Genomic DNA, 22610 nt, shown 5'->3' with positions numbered 1-22610 from the left:
CTAGTTCCCTGGACAGAGTCAGTTCCTCTATTTTTTCTGATCCAATATTAGAAAAATTATATTGTAATTTTTACATTTTTCAAAGGGATCATCTTTTTTTTAACTTAAGTATTTTAACTGACTGGTGTATAGTAGTTGCTCTAGAAACATTTTCTGATGAAAGGAGTGAGCAAATGAAGGAACATCTGATAAACAAGTAAGCCAAGGACTTCTGCCTTCTAGTCCTGTTTCCAGTTGCGGGTAGAGAGATTATCTCATGTTGTGTCTGGAGAGCCAAGGTTTGTTGGCACCTGTTTATCTTTAGAGAAGAAAAGTGTTGAGACTCCTAGATAACTTCGTGGTGTCAGACAGGAGGTAGAATGAGGTCGGACACCTGAGTTTTGATAACCCTGTAGCTAAAGTAACAAGAACCTCTCTGCCTTCTGGTTAAGAGTGGCTACAGGGAATATGACGTGACTTGGCTTATTCAGTAGACTTTGCCAAGAATATTTTCTCCACAAGTTTATGGAAGGACCCAGTAAAGTTATCTGCTAAGATTAAAAATCTATTTGCTTTGCAGGGCTTTTTTCCCACACAAAAATTCTATTAAACCAAGTTACTATAACTTAACAGAGTACTCTTTTTTCCTCTTAATTTTGAAAATTTCAATAACATAAACTTGGAAAGGTTAAGAAAATGAAGATAAATACAGCTTACAAAGCAAATTGTGTAGCTCCTGTGAAGGGAAGTTCCTTCCAAGTTTGTCCTTCCTGGAAGTGCCTGGACCTCAGCAATGATTTAGGTGAGCTCCAAATGATGAGTTTAAATTTCTGTGCCAGGTTTTATTAAGGAACCCAGGATAGCATCTGTTCACTTTGAAAAGAATTCTGGTAAGTCAGCAGTGCCTTAAAATTTTAAATGTATATTTTGATTAGCACATTTTTATTGGCACGCATATTGTTTCCTCTTGGCTAATACTACTGTGAACATGTGTGTTTCTGTAGCTGCGGTGCTCCCATTCAAGTTTCCGAGGTGAAGCTGCTTTCCTTTTCATCAGGGCAACTCACCGTTTTCCTCCCTGCTGAAGTGAAGGCCATCGGGACGGAGAACGATCATGTCCTGCCTCTGCAAGAGCTGGCCATGCGGAGTCTGCATCACACCTACCACAGCTTTCTGAAAGGTACAGGGGACCTTTCTTTTCTTTTTTCATTTTTTTCTTTTTTTGTTTTTCCTGCCTTTTATTCAGTGAGCTCAGAAATGATGTTTTATGCTATTCTGGTGTTCGTTTTTTAAAATTGTGGTAAAAATATACTTGACATAAAATTGGCCATTTTAACCATTTTTAAGTATTCAGTTAGTTCAGTGGCGTTAAGTACATGAATGTTGTGGTGCAATGGGACTTTTTTTTAAAAGAGCAAACTTTTAATACTTTATCAACACTGATCTCTTCAGCATCCCCTACAGACAGAGAAGCATTCACTAAATATGGTCTTCAGTGACAAAGGACAGAGGTTAAACGTTAAACTGTGTGGTTTAAATGAAAGAAATTGGTGTTTGGGAACATATATTTGTGGAAGTGAGAAGGCTGGCAGGAGCACTTTCTTTAGTAGAAAAAAATCTGCAAAGATCTTATCCTTAAAACAAAGTTGGGTACTTCTTCTAACAGAGCAGGCTTTTGCCTTGTAGCCTCCTCACATCTGAGAAATTTATCTACCTTAGGGGAGAATAATCAGGAGCCTTAGGCAGTATTACCACAGCATTCCGGCTCTTGGTTTGGGAAGGATTTGGCAGTATGTAGATGTCGTAGGTGGTGGAGTGGATCTCTGAGCTGCTTTAAGATAGCACTAGGCAATACTAATAAGAAAATACATTTCACGTGTTTTTAAAACTGCTAAATGTTTTGTTTTGCTTAAAAAAATAGGTCCATACATAAACATCTAACGTTAACCTTCCAGGAATGTCCAGTACAAAATTAAGTTGTTTTTTTAAAACCGAACACAAAACTGAAATTATTCACCTATGAGCAAACCACATTTTTCTCAATGGTTATTGACAAGTCTTGACAGATATAAAAGATGATAAAATCATTTGTATTTCCTTCCCAAAGATGATTCAGTGATTTTTAGGTTTTACCTCATTATAACCATTTCTCTCTCTACTGGATATTAGCTATCAGAGCAACTCAGTGTTCATTTGTGCTCAAGATTGCTTGGGCCACTGGGATGTTTTGCTTGAAACATTTCTTTTTTGCAGCTCAGACTAAACTGAAAAGAAGCACGCTGTTTTTGTTTTTAATTAATGACAGCTCATCGGAGTGAGATGAGGAAAAGCTTGGTTTCATTATTTTTCATTTTCTTTGATTTTTTTGTTTCCCTTTTGCATTCTTTTCAGTAAATATAATTTAGCTTGATAGATTCTGAATGCCAGGTAGATTTAGGAAGAACTTAATGAAAGTCAGTTTTAGTCTTCATTCCCAGTCCTTTTTTTTTTATTCTCTGTCTCTTATAGAAGGTTACAGACCCTCTTGAGGTAAACAATGCCTTTTCAGCCTTTGTTCTTAAAGAATATTTGGTCTTATTCTTTACTTGCATCTACATCAGGACAGCTTCTGGTTGCTCTTCAAAGAGTAGAAGTAGGTTTTCTTTTAGTATCAAAAATGTTAAAAAAAATTCTTTCATTTCCAAATAATGTTATGTTTTTATTCAGTGCCTGTCAGATCACAGAATCTTCAGCATACAGTACTTTTAACTAACTGGACTTGCTTGGTAACAAAGAGAAATATTTTAAGAAGCCTAGTTCAAGGAAATCTCATTTTTTATTTGTGCGTGATTTTCTCTTGTGTTCCAGATTTGAACTTTCTGTCTCCAGTCTCATTACCCAGAAGTCTCCTGGAGCTGCTGCACTGCCCCCTGGGGCACTGTCACCGGTGTAGTGAGCCCATGTTCACCATCGTCTACCCTAAGCTCTTTCCCCTGAGAGAGACGCCAATGGCAGGGCTGCACCAGGGGTAATCATGCCTAAGTGGGCACCACAGCTTACATCTGGGTGAGGGGCGGGGCCGTGGGGAGGGGTGGAGGACACGCACAGAAGTGTCATTAGGTCAGTAGTTTCAAAGGGGCATGGAGTGCTTCCTGCGGCACAGCTAAGTGAAACAAATGCATTTTCAGCATCACAGGAAAGCTGGATTTCCCTTTGTTCCATTTTTGGTCACACACAGAACGGTTTTACTGTATGTATTATTTAGAGTAGCTCACTCTTTTAGGAGTATTTTCCTGCTATTCCCCTATTCACAATAGTCTTTAGGCAATAAGGAATGTAAGAGCGAAGTATTTGTTATATAACAGGTCCAGCCCAGCCCTTCCATTTAGTTCACACTGCTGGCTGAAGCTGTGTGGCTGAACATTGCATGTGTGTGTGTGCGCGTGCGCGCAAGCGTGTGTTTCTGTTCTGAGTTTCTAACCCTTCCAAATGGCATTCTCTTGCCGCTCTCTGTTTCTTGGCACAGTGCCTTGAATTTGCTAAGAATGTTCACTAAGTAAAAACCCCCATACTGGTAGTTTAAAAAAAGAATACCAGACAATTAAAAATAGGACATGAAATGAAAAATCTCCTATTAGCACAACCTCAGCTTATAGATTTTCTAAATTTAGGATCTTCTAAGTTCACATTTTTCAAAGTTGAAAAAAAAAGTACTATTATACCTCACTTATCCATCAAATGTGGTATTTTGGGTTAGTACATTTTCCAGATAACTTGTTACCCCTATTCATTGCCAAGAAGCGTTTCCTTTGTAATCATTTTTTTAGAATGAGAGCGAGCGTGGGCAGGGTGCAGAACCTCTCTGAGCCCGAAAATGGGGATAGAACAGCCTGCTGGGCAGGGCCATCTGAGGATTAGCAGATGATGAAGGCAAACGCCTGGCACATAATGGGTGTTCAGTAAATGGTAGTTACCTTTTCCATCTCTCTACCCATTCCCCCCCAAACTGCATTTATCTCTTCTTGCCCTGAATAATCCTATTTTGCTATACTTTCAGTTCCCTGTTTCAACTTTATGTATTTTTTTTTAACGTTCCTGCTTTACCATGCCTGCCTACAGAAGCCCTCCTCCAAACCTTTCTAATTTGCTACTTCCGATCATAGGTGATCAGATCACCAAGTTTAGTGAAATTCCATTTAAATTAGAGTTAAAAGGACTGAATCAGAATTTGAGTGTGTTACTGCATGAGTAAAAGTGACAAATGAAATAGACACACCAATGAGATGCAGTAGTGAGTAGAGATCAAGTGCACAGCCCCTGATCCTGACTCCTCCCCTGAGAGATCTTGGGCAAATTACTTCACATCTCTGAGCTTCATCTTTTTGTGAATAAAATGAACATAGTAATAAAATCTATTTAATAAGGTCATTGTGAGGATTAAGTGAGCTCATTCATAAAGAGCCCAGGATGGTTAAGTAAATGTTAACTACTATCTATTTTTATAGCTCAGAGTCTTTTAAAACTTCCTTTCATGTGTGTGTCTTTAGCAAATAATCTTCTTATTAGTAAGATATCGTCATAGTAAAATCTTAACTAATTCATCAAACTATAGTAAAATCCTTATGCATTGTTGTTGCACAATTTCCTACAGAAGACTTTTCCTTACTGAAAATACGAAAATGAAAACAATTCAGTATGGTCAGCATGGCTCTGCCAGTAGCTGATAAAATTCTAAATACCTGTTTAAAAAGATAAAGTTTCTTTTTATCGTGATTATTAACTTGTGAAAATAAAGTAGATCCTTCAAATGAAGTCACTTTTGTGTTATCGGTAAATGAGATTTGAGGAACTTATTGTTTACATACTCTCTTTACCGTTACTTATTCCCCTGCTTCAACCCAGAAATCAGTGTGAATATCTTACATTGTTTTAGAACATTGATATAATAGTATTAGTTTAATAAAATGAGTGTATTAGATACATAGGACTTAGGCAACACCCTTTTGTTGTGCAAAGCCAGAAGTGCCTGTGTTTATAGCAAAAATGAAAAGCCAAGATGTAAACACGGCCTTCTGTGGTGAGTTAATGCTAAGGTCTGAAACTGAGAGTTTGTGGCTTTCATCTGGTCCACCAGGCTCTGCTCCTTCCCGTGTTGCTGTGGAGACTGCATTATAAGCTTTGACTTTAGTTTCTACCATAGTCTTTAAAGTACTTTCTTTTGTAACTGAAAACCAAATACTTGAATCAGTAGTTTATTGCTGAAAATAAAATCAATATTTTAAAATCAAAAACTCTAAAAGGTCTTAATAATATTACTTTTAAATTTTCTAATACATTGAGTTTAGGGGGGAAGGTATAGCTCAGTGGTAGAGCACGTGCCCAGCATGCACTAGGTCCTGGGTTCAGTGCTCAGTACCTTTATTAAAAAAAATAAACCTAATCACCTCCCCCTGCGTGTGGGTGGGTATTCAGTTTACATTGCTTGTCATAAAATAGTACATTGTATCAGCCAATAGTTAAATTAATGTGGACATGTGGCATTATTCTAGAAAAACATATTGAATATTCTTCTAAAACACCAAGTCCCATACAAGTGTTAGTTCCAACCTGAATTTAATACAGAGTAAGGTAAAAAGAAATTACAGTATTTTGCATAAACAATAAATACCCAAACCTTCAACTATCTACAGCAGAGTGGCTAGAATGTTCATGACTTTTGATAGTTATAGGCATAGCAAATGTTCATTCTCCAACATAACTGTTCATTTATTAAAATGGAGAATATCAGCTTCGAGGGTATTTATTAGTATAGCAACACATCTGGTTTTTCCCACGCAGGTATGAGTCTCACAAGTTCTGTATTTCCCAACAGGAAATCAGGCTTCCCAAGATTTTTCAGGGGTGTTTTATTAGTTTCCTAGGGATGCTGCAGCAAAATGCCACAAAACTGGGTGGTTTAAACAATAGAAATCTATTGTCCCAAAGCTCTGAAGGCTAGAAATCTGAAATCGAGATGCTGGCAGGATTGGTTCCTTCAGAGGGCTGTGGTAGAAGGATCTGTTCCAGCCCCTCTCCTTGCCTGGTAGATGGCCATCTTCTCCCTTCATCTCTTCATATCATCTGTGTGTGTGTGTCTGTCTCAGTGTCCGAATCTCCCTTTTTAATAAGGACACCAGAGACATTGCCCTTAGGACACACCCTAAGACCTCATCCTAACTTCACTAATTACACCTGCAATGATCCTGTTTCCAAATAAGATTATTGTATTACTTCACTAGGGCCACCAAAACAAAATACCATAGGCTGGGTGACTTAAACAACAGAAACTTGATCTCTCACAGTTCTAGAAGCTGGAAATCCAAGATCAGGGTGCGCTAGGGCAGGCTGCACTGAGGGCTCTCTTGCTGGTTTGAAGATGGCTGCTTTCTTGCTGCCTCACTTGGCAGAGAGAACGTGAGCACACCTGTGCACAAGCTGACTGGTGTCTCTTCTTATAAGGGCACAAATCCCATGATGAAGACCCCACCCTCATGATTTCATCTAAACCTGGTATATCTGAGAGGCCTCATCTCCAGAAACTATCACATTGAAGGTTCAGACTTAAACATATAAATTAGTGTGGACACAGTTCAGTCCATAACAGTCCCATCCTGGGGTAATGGGGATTAGAATGTCAACATATGAATTTGGAGGAGGGGATACAGTTCAACCCGTAACAGTCTGTCCTCTGACTCCAAAAATTCATGTCCTTCTCACATGCAAAATAAATTCACCCCATCTCAACACTCCCAAAATCCTAACCCATTCCAGTATCAAGTCTTAAGCTCAAAATCTCATCTTAAATATCTAAGTCAGGTATGGATAAAACTCAGGTATAACTCATCCTGGGACAAAACTCCTCTCCATCTGTGAACCTGTAAAACTGGATGAGTTTTCTGTTTTCAGTATTAATGCTGGGACAGGCATAAGATAGGCATTCCCTTTACAAAAGGGCAAATTCTGTTAGAATTAGATTTTAATGCTTGAGATTAATCCTCTGGCCAGATGCTGTGTCCTTTAGGCCCACTGGGGTGGTGACCCCACCCCCTCAGCCCTGGGTGGGGCCCTGCCCTCTAACACCAAGGAAGTTGCCCCACCCTCTGGAATTGAAGAAGTGGCCCCATCCCAGGGGTTGTTACTCTCTACCTGAGAGCCCTATTGCCTGTTCCCTGCCTGTAGAATCCCAGAAGCCTGACAGCCTTTCTCCACCCTGTCCCATCTCTGTGCAGGCTGTCAGCCTTTCTGTGGAAATGGTTAATGGGCTCCACAAGCAACATGCCTCATCTCTTCACAAATGGTTATCCAGCCACACCCTGGGAGTTCTCTCCAGAGCATGCTTTCTCATTTTTTTACAACATAAATGGGTTGAAAATTTTCCAAATCCTCAAGTTCTGGTTTCTTTTTGCCAAACAATTCCCTCAGTTGATCTCTCTCCTCTCACACTTGACTGTAAGCAGCAAAGAGAAGCCAGGCCATGCCTTCAGTGCTTTGCTTAGACATCGCCCCAGCTACATCCAGGCAAAACCTCATCTTACTGTGCTTCACTTTAAATTGCACTTTGCAGATATTGCATTTTCTTTACAAATTGAAGGTTTGTGGCAACCCTGCGTCAAGCAAGTCTGGTGCCGTCTTTTCCAGCAGCATTGGCTCACTTCATGTCTCTGTCACGTTTTGGTAATTCTCACAGTATTTCAGACTTCTTCATTATTATTGTACTTGTTATGGTGATCCATCATCAGTGATCTTTGATGTTTCTACTATGACTAACTGAAGGCTCAGGTGATACATTTTTCAGCAATAAAATATTTTTAATTAAGGTGTGTACTTTTTTCTAGACATAATGCTATTGCACACTTAAAAGGCTATAATATAGTGTAAACATAACTTTTATATGCACTGGGAAACCAAAAACTTTGTGTGACTCGCTTTATTGCCATGTTTGCTTTATTGCAGCGGTCTGGAACTGAACCCACACTATCCGAGGTATGCCTACATCCAAGTTCACCAGTTGCAATTTCTGTTTTCCACCCAACAGAACACAGTTCAGTCGACTCCTCTGTGCTTTATAACAAAGATCATCTTTCTTTCCTTTTCCAATAACACAGTCCTCATTTTTGTCTGAGATCTCACAGGAAACACCTTTAACGCTCGTATTTCCAGCAGCATTCTCTTCATGACAGTGTCTGTATTCTCTAAGGCCATAGAAGCTTTTTCCATAGCTCTCCTCTTTCCTTTGAAAGCCCTCACTAGATCCTTCTTCTACCAGCAGTCTCCTCAAGGCAGGACTCTTCCAGCCTCCACTGCTCAATTTCAAAGCCACTTGTAAGTTTTTTTTTTAATACTTGTTACAGCAGCATCTCACTGACCAGTAGCTGAATCTGTATTAGTTATGGATCTCCAGAGAAACAGAACATATATCTGTACCTATATCTGTAAATAGTAAGTATAGAAAGAGAGAGATTGATTGATTTTAAGGAATTGGCTCACACAGTTTGGGAGCTGGGAAGTCCAAAACCACAGAGCAGACTGGAAGGCTAGAAATTCAGAAAAGAATTGATGTTGCATTATAATTGTGGGTCTGACTTTCACAGGGCAGCAGGCTGGACACTCAGGTAGGGTTTCTATGTGGCTGTCTTAAGCAAAATCCTTCTACTTCTTTGCTCTTGAGGCCTTCAGCTGATTGGGTGAGGCCCACCTACATTATGGCGAATAATCTGCTTTACTCAGAGCCTACTGATTTAAATGTTAATCACATCTTAAAAACACCTTCACAGCAACATCTAGACTGGTACTTAACCAGACAACTGGGTACCATAGTCTAGTCAAGTTGACACAAAAAATTAACTATCACAGACATTCAGAAGGTCTCTCTTAAATCACCAGGGCATTTTGAGACCAAAACTGCAAATGGCCTAGAATCCCAATGGTTCTTCCCATATCTCTGGGTTAATTTACAATGCTGTGTTAGTTTCTGGTATACAGCATAGGGATTCATATATATATGTGTGTGTGTGTGTGTGTGTATATATATATATATATATATATATATATATATATAGTCTTTTTTATATTCTTTTTCATTATAGGTCATTGCAAGCTATTGAATATAGTTCCCTGTGCTATACAGTAGTACTTTGTTGTTTATCTGTTTTGTGTATAGTGTTTGTATCTGTTAATCTTGTTGGCACACTCTTAAGGTGACTTAGGAAGAAATTTTGCACAGGTAAAATATTCTTCAACAAATTTAAATAAATTGTTCTCAACTGTTTCTTCCTCATTGTATCACTCGGCAATTATGTGCTGACCATCTGCTGTGTGCCAGACTCTGTACTAGGTGCTAGGAGTTCAGATCTAACCAAATCACCGGATACTACTTTTCCCATACATATCTCACTCCTAAAGTTCTAGGGCATGGACTGATCTAGGAGAGAAGCAAGTAAATATTTAAGTCTCCGGTTATACACACAGAATCTTTTTCCCATGAGAGATAATCACTATTAACATAAATGTAACAAGCAGACACAGTATGTTATTAGATGATTCTCCCGTAAGTAATAAGTACACAGACTTGGGATTTCATCTGATCAACTCTGTCTAATACTATTTTTCTTCTGGCTTGAATTTCTGTATGAGTCAACAATATGTTTTTGTTTCTAATCGGGAAACAGGTTTGCGAAGAAAACACCACATTTCTTATGATTTTTGTGGGCTCCAATATGTGCAACAACATTGTGATTTTTTTCTTAAGAATAGTGGTATTTTGTATCTTAAAACTAAACTGAGATGCTCTGTCTTCTGCCTTGCCTATAAATATGCTCAGAGATTCTAAAGCAACAAATGTCATGTCTGATGTTCTTTGTAGAATTTATCAGCATCTTCTTCCTAATTATAGAGTTTATTGCTTAGCTAAAAGTTTCTCTCTAAACCTATCATGTCTCTGGTGCTACAGTTCTGTAATTGTAAAGGTCTTAACCAACACAAATCCATTAAGGCTTAGGCTGTTGGTGTACTTGTAACAACTTAAATCATTCATGCAACAGTGAGATACAATATGTTGTTAAATGTCTCTTGAAAATAAATATGTACACAGAGTTGAGATTTCTTTGCACCACAAATATGACACCTCCAGGTTACCCACTGTACCCTCCTGAGCATCATAAGGGGTTAATGTTGGTCCAGTGGGCATTATGCCTCAGTGAATAACAATCCCATATCTTTATGAAATTGAGTTCTTTTGCTTAGAACCTTTATTTTAAAAATTAGTTGGTTGTGGTATGAAGTGTATCACGTCTATGCGTGATTTTCACTTAACATAATTATCTTTTTTTTTTTTTAAAGGAAGAACTGAGTTCAGTTAGCTGATCCTCAAAAATGCACTTGGGCATTTAAGATCGTTTTGTATCTGAGTTTCATTCCAGTTGTTACTTATACAAATATGTACATTCTGATGTAGCAAATTATCTGAACTAGGGTTCTAACTAACTTTACTTATTTTTTTAAATTAAGGCAATACAAAGTACCTAATAACTTAAAATTTACATAACTTCCTGAGTTAAGAAAATCTCAAAAGAGATCTTTTAATTTTCTTATGAGTGTGATTTGCAAAGCAGAAGGTTTAAATTTTGATCAAGTCAAATTTATCCATTTTAATTTTATAGTTCATGTCCTAAGAAATCTTTACCTACTCCCAAGGTTATGAAGCTGTTTTCCTGTGTTTTCTTCCATTTCATTGATCTGTGTCTCTCTCAGCTGTCAAACTATGTTGATTACTATAGTTACACGGTAAGCCCTACTATCTGGTATTGTGGTGCTTTCATTTTATTCTTTTCTTTCAGGCTTGTTTTAACTATTCTAAGACCTCTGCTTTTCCATATAAGATAAGATTTAGAATAAGCTTTTCTTGGTTCCAAAAAAACTTTGTGCTGGATTTTGATCAGAATTGCATTTAATCTGTAGATCAGTTTGGAGAGTATTGACATCTGTACTATTCTGAGTTTTCCAATGTATGAACACAGTGTATCTCTCCATTCATTTGGATATTCTTTTATTTCTTTCATCATCATTTAATAATTTTCAGCATGCAGGTCCTTAAATATTTTAAGTTTATACCCAAGTATTTCACTTCCTTTGTGTGTTTATAAATAATATATTTTAAAATTTCAATTTCCATGTGTTTATTGTTAGTATACAGGAGTATGATTGATTTGTCTATTTTGATTTTATGTGCTTGCAACCATGGTGAACTTTCTTAGGAGTGTAGGAGTGATTTTGCAGATTCCTTGGCATATTCTACGTAGACATGTCATCTGAAAGTAGGAATAGTTTTTATTTCTTCCTTTCCAATATGTATGCCTTTTATTTCTTTTTCTTGCTTTATTGCAGTTTATTACTTCCAGTATGTACTGTCATGACTAAGGTGGTAAAAATGGACATCACTGTAAAATATAAAATAGCAGCAGGTTTTAACAAATCTTTATCAAATTGAGAACGATCCTCTATTCCTGGTTTGCTGAGAGTTTTTATTATGAATGGATGTTGTATTTTGTCAAATACTTCTTGAATCCATTGATAGGCAAATTTTTCTTTGCTAACCTATTGATATACATTGGTTGACACTGATTTTCAAATATGGAACCAGCTAGTCTTACATACCCCAAATAACTCCCAATTGATTATGGTGTATAGTTCTTTTTATACATTTCTGTATTTGATTTGCTAATACTCTGTTGAGGATTTTTGTGTCTGTGTTCATGAGAAATATTGGTCTGCAGTTTTCTGGTTTTGAACTCTTTTTCTGACTTTAGAGTCACATAAAATGAGCTGGGAAGTTTTCCTCCTCTTCTATTTTTCTGAAAAAGATCATGTAAAAATTCTTCTTAGTTCTTTTTTAAGTGCTTGATAGAATTCTCCAGTGAAACCATCTGGGCCTGGAAATTTCTTTTCTTTCTTTCTTTTTTTTAATTACAGATTCAATTTCTTTAATAGTTACAGGACTATTCAGGTTGGCTATTTCTTGGTTGAGTTTTGTTAGTTTGTAGTTTCCAAGGAGTTCATTTATTTCTTCTCAGTTTGCAAATTTATAAGTGTGTAGCTGTTTACAGTATTCCCTTATATCTTTTAATGGCTGCAGGATATGTACTAAGGTCACCTCTTTCATTTCTTGTATTAGTTTGTGTTTTCTTTGTTTGTGTAAATCATGCTAAAGATTTATAAGTTTTATTGACATCCTTAATCCTAGCAAAGTTTTCAACTTCATTTATTTCTCTTCTTTATTATTTCCTTTTTTCTGTTAGCTTTGGGTTTATTTCTCTCACTCTCTCTTTTTTTTTTTTTGGTTTGGTTTGGTTTTTTTAGATTTTTTAGGGTAGAAGCTTAGATTATTGATTTGAGACCTTTCAAATTTGTGTATGTTTATTTTTATTTTCATTAAGTTCATGAAAGTGTTTATATCCTTTGAGACTATCTCTTTAATCCATGGGGAAGATTTCCACATTTGGAGATTTTCCTGTTCTGTTGTTGGTATCTAGTTTGATTCCATAATGGACAATGTAATGGACATAGAACATGCCTTATAGTTTTTACCTGCTTTAGACTTAAATTGCTTTAGTTTCTCTGACTTCCTGGTGGAAGCTTAGGTTATTGATTTTTGAGATTTCTTCTTTTCTAATATTTGTTTTTAGTGCTATAAATTCCCCTTTAGTACTTCTGCTGCTGCATCCAAGAATTTTTTGATCAGTTGTATTTCATTTTCATTCAGTCCAAAATATTTAAATTTCTCTGGAATTTGAGAAGAGTGTGTATTTTTCTGTTGTTGGATAGAATGTCTGTAAACATCAGTTGATTAATCATGTTGTTGAGTTCAACTATATTCTCTCTGATGTTCTGCTTTCTAGATCTATCAATTACTCAAAAGAGGGTGTTGGAATCGCCAACTCTCATAGCGGGTTTGTCTTTTCTCCTTGAAGGTCTATCAGTTTTTGCATCACGTGTTTTGATGCTCTGTTATTAGGTTCGTTCACCTTTCACCTTGTTATGCCTTCTTGGAGAATTGACCCCTTTATTACTATGTAATGCTCCTCTTTATGATAATTTTGCTTGTCCTGAAGTCTGCTGTATCTGTAACAAAACAACTATTCCATCTTTGTTTTGTTTAGCATTAATACAGTATATCTTTCACCATCCCTTTACTTTTAACCAATCTGCATTTATATGTTTAAAGTGGGTTTCTTGTACACAATATATAATTAGGTCTTGTTTTTCATCCATTCAGACAATCTCTGTCTTTTCCTTGCTGTTTAGACATTCACATTTAAAGTGATTATTGATTTAGCTGGATTAATAACTACTGATTTTAACTATTTTCTATTTTTTATCTCTGTTCTTTCTCCCTTCCCCCTTTTTTGTCTTCTCTGATTTTTAACTGAGCATTTTATGTAATTCCATTTTATCTCCTTTCATACCATATCAATTAAACTTCTTTTCTAAAAATTTGTAGTGGTTTCCTTAGAGTTTACAGTATACATTTTAAGTAATCTAACTCCATCTTCAAATGGCACACTATACTTCTCCACATGTAGTACAGGTACCTAGTATTCCTAACTTCTCCCTCCCAATTGTTATAACATTGCTGTCTTTCATTTCACTATTCATCTGCTGTAATCATACAATACATTGTTACTCTTATTATTTCAAACAAGGTAATTTTTAGATCAACTGAAAATTACAAAAATGAAGTATTTTATTTACCTTTATTCCTTCTCCAACAACCTTTCTATTTGATTTAATTAACTTATTTATTCTGAAAATGTTTTTATTTTAAAAATTTTTATTGAAGTGTAGTTGACTTACAATATCATATTACTTTCAGGTTTAATATTCCATTGTGTGTATATATATGCCACGTCTTCTGCATCCATTCTTCTGTTGATGTACACTTAGGTTACTTCATATCTTGGCCATTGTAAATAAGCCTGCTGTGAACATTGGGGTGTATGTATCTTTTTGAATTAGTGTTTTGTTTTCTTCAGATATATATCCAGAAGTGGAATTGCTAGATCATATGGTAGTTCTATTTTTGTTTTTTTAGGAACCTCTATACTGTTTTCCATAGTGGCTACACCAATTTACATTCCCACCAACCGTGTGCTAGAGTTCCCTTTTCTCCATATCCTTACCAACATTTCTTATTTGTAGGTTTTTTTATGATAGCCATTCTGACAGTGAGGTGACTTCTCATTGTGGTTTTCATTTGCATTTCTCTGATGATAGCACTGTTGAACATCTTTTCATATGCTTGTTGGACATCTATCTGTATGTCTTCTTTGGAAAAATATCTATTTGTGATTTCTGCCCACTTTTTTATTGGGTTGTGTGTTTTTTGATACTGAATTATATGAGCTATTTTTATATATTTTGGATATTAATCCCTTATCAGTCACATCATTTGCAAATATTTTCTCCCATTCAGTAGGTTGTCTTTTTGTTATGTTGATGGTTTCCTTTTCTGTGCAGAAGTTTTTAAGTTGTTTATTTTTGCTTTTGTTTCTTTGCCTTAGGAGACAGATCAAAAAACAATATTGCTGTGATTTACGTCAGAAAATGTTCTGCCTATGTTTACTTCTAGGAGTTTTATGGTTTCCAGTCTTACATTTAGGTCTTTAATCTGTTTTTAGTATATTTCTGTATGTGGTGTGAGAAAATGTTCTAATTTCATTCTTTTACAGGTAGCTGCCCTGTTTTCCCAGCACCACTTACTGAAGAGACCATCTTTTCTCTATTGTATATTCTTGCCTCCCTTGGCGTAGATTAATTGACCGTAACTTCATGGTTTATTTCTGGGCTCTATATTCTATTCCATTGATCTGTATGTCTGTTTTTGTGCCGGTACCATGCTGTTTTGACGACTGTAGCTTTGTAGTACAGTTTGACATCAGGGAGCATGATCCTTCCAGCTTTGTTCTTTTTTCTCAAGACTGCTTTGGCAACTCAGGGTCTTTTAGTTCCATATAAATTTTAGGATTACTTGTTAAATATGATCCTTAGGGATCACATAAATCTGTAGACTTAGATAATATGGACATTTTAATGATATAAATTCTTCCAATCCTTGAACATCTTTCCATATATTTGTATTGTGTTCAGTTTCCTTTGTCAGTGTCTTACAGTTTTCAGAGTACAGGTTTTTCACCTCCTTGGTTAAATTTACTTCCAGGTATTTTATTCTTTTTGATGCAATAATAAGAAGTATTGTTTTGTTGAATTCTCCTTCTGATAGTTCATTATTACTGTAGAAAAGTAATATACTTCTGTATATTAATCTTGCATCTTTTAACTTTACTGAATTAATTTATTAGTTCTAATAGTTTTTGGTGGACACCTTAGGGTCATCCCTATCCCTGTTTTTATGTAGATCTGAATTTCTGGCCTCTATCCTTTTTCCTCTCCCTGAAGAACTCCTTTCAACCTGTCTCAGAAGGCAAGTCTGGTGGCAGTGAACTTCCTCAGTTCTCAGTTTCTCTGAAAAATTCTTTATACTCCTGTACTTTTGAAGGATAATTTCACTGCATTATAGAATTCTGAGTTAGTGATTTCTTTTCTTTGAGCACAGCGAGTGTTTCACTCCATTCTCTTCTCGCTTGCATGATTCTAATAAGAGGTCTACTGTAATTCTTATGATTGTTCCTCTATAGATAAAGGGGTTTTTCTCTCTGGCTTTTTTTTTTTTTAAGATTTCCCTTTTCTTTGGTTTTCTCCAGTTTAAATATGATATGCTTATGTGTAATTTTTGGGGGGTTGTTTTTGTTTTTTATTTTTATCCTGCTTGGTACTGTTAAGCTTCTGGATTTGTCATTAATTTTGTAAAGTTCTTAACCACTAATACTTCAAATATTTCTTCTGTTCTTTTTCTCTCCTTCTCTTTCTAGCATTCTAATTATGTATATGTTGTACCTTTAAAAGTTGTCTCACAGGTCTAGATTTTCTGTTCTATTTTTTTTTTAATTCCCTGTAAGAATTCTAACATCTCTGTCACATCTGAGTCTGGTTCTGAGGTTTTCCTTGACTCTTCAGCATGTACTTTTTTGTGCCCTTTGACATCTCTTGTAATTTTTTGTTGAAAGTCAGACATATTTTACTGGGTAATAAGAACTGAAATAAATTGGCATTTAGTGTGAAATTGTACCTTAATCTCTCTAGGAGATGAGCTGTGTTTAATGTTTGCTATAGTAAGTACTAGAAGCTTAGAATTCAAATTCAGATTCTTTTAATGTCCTTTAATTCTCTTCGCTTGACTTTGGGCTTCCACATATACTCCTCCTCAGAGAGCCTGCATCTTACAGCTGTTTTATCTGCAAGCCACTGTCCTTATGCTGGAGCCCATTTACTCTGGTGGTAAGTGAGGGAGGGAAGTATTCTGAGATTTTATGATTATGTCTCAGTATTTTAATGGGCCTGTGTTTCTGGGCTGTGACCTTCACAGAGGGGGCCGCAGTGGGAAGAGTGCCCTTCCCCAGCTGGGATCAGGCTCTGGTGAACTCTCTTCCTCTGGGAGCAGCCCTTTGTTGTGGAGGGTGCTCTGGGCATGTTACACAGTGTCTACTCTTTTCTTCCTCCTGACTGAGCAGCAAGGAGGTCTTTTTTGACTTTTCACCATGACAGCCTATAGTGTTCCTACAGGAAAATTCCCAAGAATATGGGCAGGTCACCATAATTTTGCAGTCCCAGGAGTATCTCACTCTCAGGCTTGTCCACACTCAGCCCACAGCAATTCTAGCATCTTCTGTCCACATAAGCAGTTCTTAGCCATGACTCCCTGGATTCACTTGTCTCACTAAAGTTTGAGGTTGCAGTTTGCCCTACAACCTCAATTCTCTAGTTAGAGTGGAAGGAGTTACTGATTTTCAATTTATTCAGCTTGTTCTTGTAAGAACAAGAGTGAGGACTTCTAGGCTCTTCATATGTGAAAAATGAAACCAGACATGTTCTCTGTATTTCAGTTCTTTCAAATTTATGAGATTTGTTTTATGGCACAGAATATAGTCTATCTTGGTGAATGTTCCAAGGGCATTTTGGGGAAAAAAGTGTAATTTGCTGCTGTTGAGTGGAGCGTTTTGTATATATCAGTTTGATTCTCTGGCTCATTGAGTTCTTTGCTTCTATACCTGTGCTGATTTCTGTCTAGTGGGTCTGTCAGCTGCTGAGAGGAAGATGTTGAAGTCCCCACTCTAACCGTGAACTTACCTACTTCTCCTTTCAGTGCTGTTGTTTTTTAACAGCTTTATTGAGATAATTTACATGACAATTCACCCATTTAAAGTATACAGTTCATTAGTTTTTACTATATTCACAGATAGGTGCAACCAGCACCACAAGTCTAGAACATGTTTCTCGCCCTAAAAGAAACCTTGGACTCTTCAGCTATTGCTTCTCTGTTCCCCCACACCCAGCCCAAGCAACTGCTTATTTACTTTCCATAGAATTTGGTAGATTTCTTTGTCCCCATTCTTTGGATAGGGAGAACAGACTTTTCTTGGCTTTTTTTTTTTTCTCTTGGTCTCTGCTTGCTGGTGGTTCGGGTTGTAAGTGTCTACAGCATCCTATCTGAATATATGAGAGATAATAAGGAAACCTAGGGCATTCACCATTACTGTGTTTATTCTCAAATCCCAGGGTCCTAGGCTGTCTACCTTCATTCTATCTTTCAGAATCTTCCAGTGCTTGTTTATTATGTTCTGACCATGGTGTTTTAGTTGTAAGAGAAAAGATCTTGGAGGACTGGGGCTACTCCATCTTGGGAGAACCAGTAGTTCCCACCAAAATGTATTTTGCTTCCAGAATCCAAAGGGACCCACCCACAAGTGTGGATCTGTTTCTTCATAGTGGGCAGTTCTGGATGCAATTCTTCTTTCTCGTTTGAAACTTTACCAATGTAGCAGATGCCTGAACTTTTGCAAGCTTTCTCTTTCGCCTCTAGTAGGCATGTGTTGTAATAAGTATTAAGTGCGCTTGCTACTTCCAGTTTGTATTCCCCTCACCAAGACATATCTTAATGTCTTAGTGAAGGGACTGTCTTCCTGACCCTCCCAGAAGTTTCCAGGAGGTGACTGAGCAAGTTACGCCACACTGGATCCATTTCAACATTTCGCTAAGCCTTTGATCTCCTCCCTCTAGACTGTGCAGTGGGAGTTCCAGCATCTCTGTTTCCTTGACTGTAAGCCTGTACTGAGTCCAGACTTCTATTAACCATTACAGGTACTCAAGCTAACACGTTGAATCCTAAGGCCTCTGTGAAGCACCCTTCTTGGCTTAATCCAATCTTAGAATTATTCTTACTGGCTAATATACTTAGAATCCATTTCCATGCTTGCTTTCCAGATTCCTGCTAATAAAACTTGGCAAGATTCTACAACTCCTTCATGTACATAATCTCTCCCAGGAGCAGGCCTTGCAATTAACTCTCTGAATCATGCTGAGATTTTACTCTCTGTGGGTCTAGAGGCAGTAAGTATTGTTGGTGTGGGTCCTGAAGAGAGTAGGTGTTTCTTTTTTCATATAACCACCCCCAGATGAAGCCAGTGATATATTTTTATTCAAACAAATGCTTATTTTCTTCGAAGGTAAGAAGGATTGATTCTGATGTGAGGAAACGTTTAGAGATATTAGACGCTCTGGGTTCTTAGATTTGTGTCTGGACAAACAAAGGTTTCCATCTCAAGTCTCCACCCCTTCCCAACCATCTTCTTTGCCTTAGCGTAAGAGACTGAGCATAAACACACCTTTAGCTGACATGTGATTCTGCAGCCTGTACATTCAGGCCTCAGGCATGTTCCTCCCACAGCTTCATAAAATAAGAATTCCTTTAAGGCCACCGTAGAAACTTTCTGATTCTCTCTCTACCTATGCCTTGAGGTGAGAATTTTGTTTTTTGGGTTTTTTTTTTGGTTTTTTTTTTTTTGGTTTTTTTTTTGGAGGGGTTTGGGATTTGGGGGAGTATCTTCAGCAGTCAAAAGAAGCCATCACCCTCCCAATCTTTGAATTCAACATGATGCCACAGCTATCAAATGCCAGAGCCACGCTATCTCCCAGTGCCTTACCCTCACTGGCAATCTCAGTGATGCTTCGAGTAATCGTGATGCTGTAACTGACTAAAGATTAGCAGTGTCCCATTTTCCCCTAGAAAGGAGACCATTCATGCGTTTACCAACCCAATCCCAGAATCCCACTTTAATGGACTGTTTCTTTAGACCACTTCCTTTAACGTATACTAAATCAGTCAGGGTACTGGCTGGAAAACACACATAAGCTGGGATTTTGAAGTGAAATTAATGGAGAGGGATGATTTACAGAAGTACAGGCAGGGTTCAGAGCACCCACAAGGGTGATGAAGTACCTGAGAACTTACAGCAGTGGGAAGCTTTACCATTCTTAATCTTTAGGCATGAAGGACAAAGGGAGATCTGGAGGCTGTTGAGAACTAGAGCCATCAGAGAGGACCTGCTTAATAGGAGTTCTGGTCAGAAGGGTAGAGATGGGCCGGGGTAGAAATAGTCAACCTTTCCATAAAAGCAATGAGAAAACTGGCAAAAAAAATGGTGAGAATAGAATTTTTCAGAACTCTGGAAATTAACAAAAGGCTTACAGTAACCCAGAGCGCCTTTATTCAAGAAAAGTGGCTGCATCTCAGTAAGAATAGAGAGCTTTGTGATATTTTAACTTACAGTCCCATTTTCTAGTCTTAACCTTGAAAACCAAGACTCTGCAATCACAGTAAAAACCAGCAGCCCAGCAGCAAGTGGAAAGGGGTAGAGGGGAGAGGGAGTGTCTTCAAAGGCCCATTGCCAGAGCACCGTCACTGTTTGGTGATTCCTTGAAAAACCCCACCTGCAGTCTGTCTTTATTTGACTTCAGTTAGACCTTACCAGTGCAAAAAGCCTCTTCTCTGAGGGTATCAAAATATTGAGAGTCAACAGTTTTGCTCGTGTGTAACTGAAAGCAAACAACCCCCCCCCAAATCTAATAACTGAAATTGTGTTTTATTCTATTAAACTATAAATATTGCCATTAAGTTAAACAATGTTAAAAGGAATCTTGGACTTTTTAATGATGGCCACTCTGACTGGTCTGAGGTGATAACCTCATTGTAGTTGTGATTTGCATTTCTCTGATAATTAGCGATGTTGAGCATCTTTCCATGTGCCTGTTGACCATCTGTATGTCTTCATTGGACAAATGTCTGTTTAGGTCTTCTGCCCATTTTTTGAATGGGTTACTTGTTGTTTGTTGGTGGTGGTGGTGGTGAGTTGTATGAACTGTTTGTATAGTCTGGAAAAAAAAAATTGTCAAAACAATTACAGGCAATTGGTTAACTTCACAGATGCCTGAGGCAGTGGATAACTGCTGGGCAAACAGTAGGCTAACCATAAAGCTAAAGAGGAAAATTGGGGGAATGAGGTCTCCATTGGGGCTTGGAAAGCGCTAACGTCCTCCTGGGAGTATGTAAGGCTGTGTGCATGCATAAGGATGTGAGCATGCTCAGAAGAAACCCAAGAAGGCCCTGAGCTCCCACCTCTGGTTGATATTGAGACTCTGGGTGAGCAGGACGTGAAGGCTAAGGCAGAGCTGTCCACTGTCTGGTTGCGTGTTGAAAAGTGTTACCGAAGCCAAGTGAGAACTGGAGCCAGGCAGGAGGGTCCATCCAGGGAAGCTTTATCCTCACATCAGCCAAACAGCTGGAACCAGTTGGAAAGGGAATCCAAGATTAGTCCAAAAATCTAAGACAAGAGAACCTGTAGAAGCAGGTCTAGCTCTCACCTCGAGGGTTTTTATTATCCAAGATGGAATAATGACAAAGCTTCTTTTGGAGGATTTGGTGCCCAGGGGAAATAATGCCAAAGAGAAATAAATTGATCAAATGGTTGCTGGAGACTTGGCAGGGAGTTGGGGCTGGGGCGTGGGGCTACAAGTAGAATTTGTGGGGATACAAGAAATGTTTTATTACTTGACTGTGGTATTAGTTCAATAATAGTATATATCTCAAAGCCCATTCAACTGTACACTTAAAATGGGTGAATTTTATTGTATGCTTGTATGTAACTATACCTCAACTAACTAGACTTTGAAAAAAAGAAAAGAAGAAATCTGCTCAATTCTGCTGTGAACCGAAAACTGCCCTAAAAGAAGAAAGTCTATTAAAAAAAAAAAAGAAGAAGAAAAGAAATATTCAGCTTTTCTCTCTTCCTGCCCTTCAGCTTCCCTGCTATGCCTCCCGCTGGCCTAATTCTGCTAGAAACCAGCAGTCAGGCAGTTTTGGTGGTAGGGTCTGTCGAGGTCACCTCCTTGGACTACAGAGAAAGGTAAAAACTAGGGTGGGGAAAATAGAAGACAGTCGGCCCAGGGGCGTCCCATGAAAATGCCAGTGGATTGTTCTCTCCTTACCAAAGGATAGCACTTCTGGTAGGAAAACAAGGCGTCTAACAGCGGGAGCCACCCAGGGTGCGTCAGAGGGCTCATGACTCACTGCAGGAAGGTGCCGAACAGGAGTTTAAGATGGAATTTCTCTGCTTTGTGGGAAAAGACCCTCAAACCCCACTATTCAGATTCTGAAATTACCTCTATAAGCAATCTGTGGGAATGCATTTGTAGGATACATTCCTGAAAATTATGTTGTTTAAGTTCTTTGGTATATGTAAGTTTTCTAGCTAAATTGGTGACATTTTCTGTTAGATGATTTTTATAATGTATTTCAAATTCTTTCATTGCACTATTGGTTCTACTAAGCACAATTCAAACCATAAGATGCAAAAAGCTTATTTTTCCTTCACTGCTAACACAGGGATGTTATGTCATTTGAAAACGTCTAGTAAAGTAAGCATGCACATGCCTCACTGATTCCAGTGCTCAATTTTAAAAGGAATTTACATTTCTGTTGTGCACTTCATTGACCGTTCCTCATCTCATATTTTAACAAAGAAAAAGACTGTCTCTGATGGAAAGAATCCTGAGACTTTAACTTGAACTCACAGTGTCCTTGTCTCCCTTTTTCCCCTTCCAGGAGGACGACTGTGAGTTTTGTGGCTTACTGCTGCTCCACCCAGTGTCTGCAGACTTTTGACCTACTGAGCTGATAAACACTCAAGAGCCTCAGGAGTGTGGCCAGCTTGACACCGAAGTCGCCTGCACGTCGCACACCATTTGTGCAGCAGAGAGAGGGGACAGTCCAGCCAGGCCCAACTGGCCCCTCCCTACAGCCTGTCCTGTCAGACTCGGGGACTGCAGAGCTCTGGAAATGTCCTGACAGAGCTTCACAGCTGAAATGCCTTCACCCTCCCCCCAAGTTGGAATATATCCTTCCCCAAATTGAAGACCGTCTGTCTTCTGTGTTTTTCTTTTTATGTGAGTGTGTCTCATACGCAGAGTATTTACGCGGATTTATACACGCGGACTGATGCGCGTCCCCAAGTCTAATTTAGAACAGGTTTCAGTTCCCTGAAGAACTATAATTTGGTGATACAACCAAATTAACTTTTGAACACACGAACCTTCAATGATACTTGTAACCTTCTCCTTTCTCATTCTTTCCCCGGAGAATTATTTCCCTCAGAGGTTTTCCTCCATGT

At 38.0% G+C, this 22610-nt stretch overlaps 1 protein-coding gene across 2 annotated transcripts in view; it reads left to right on the top strand.

The window, feature by feature from the left end:
- LRRC28 (leucine rich repeat containing 28) overlaps positions 1–22355 on the top strand; it is a 102752-nt gene extending 80397 nt beyond the window's left edge. For both annotated transcript variants that reach the window (XM_074354207.1, XM_074354206.1), the window contains 3 exons: positions 984–1159; positions 2827–2986; positions 22046–22355. In XM_074354207.1, coding sequence (XP_074210308.1) covers positions 984–1159; positions 2827–2986; positions 22046–22118 — 409 coding nt within the window. In that variant the 3' untranslated portion in view covers positions 22119–22355. The remainder of the gene's footprint in view (positions 1–983; positions 1160–2826; positions 2987–22045) is intronic.
- The last annotated feature ends 255 nt before the right edge of the window (positions 22356–22610 follow it).

Source organism: Camelus bactrianus, chromosome 27, assembly GCF_048773025.1.
Source record: "Camelus bactrianus isolate YW-2024 breed Bactrian camel chromosome 27, ASM4877302v1, whole genome shotgun sequence".
NCBI lineage: Eukaryota > Metazoa > Chordata > Mammalia > Artiodactyla > Camelidae > Camelus > Camelus bactrianus.
Note: the sequence above shows the minus strand (reverse complement) of the source record. Positions and strands in the feature narration are given on the sequence as shown.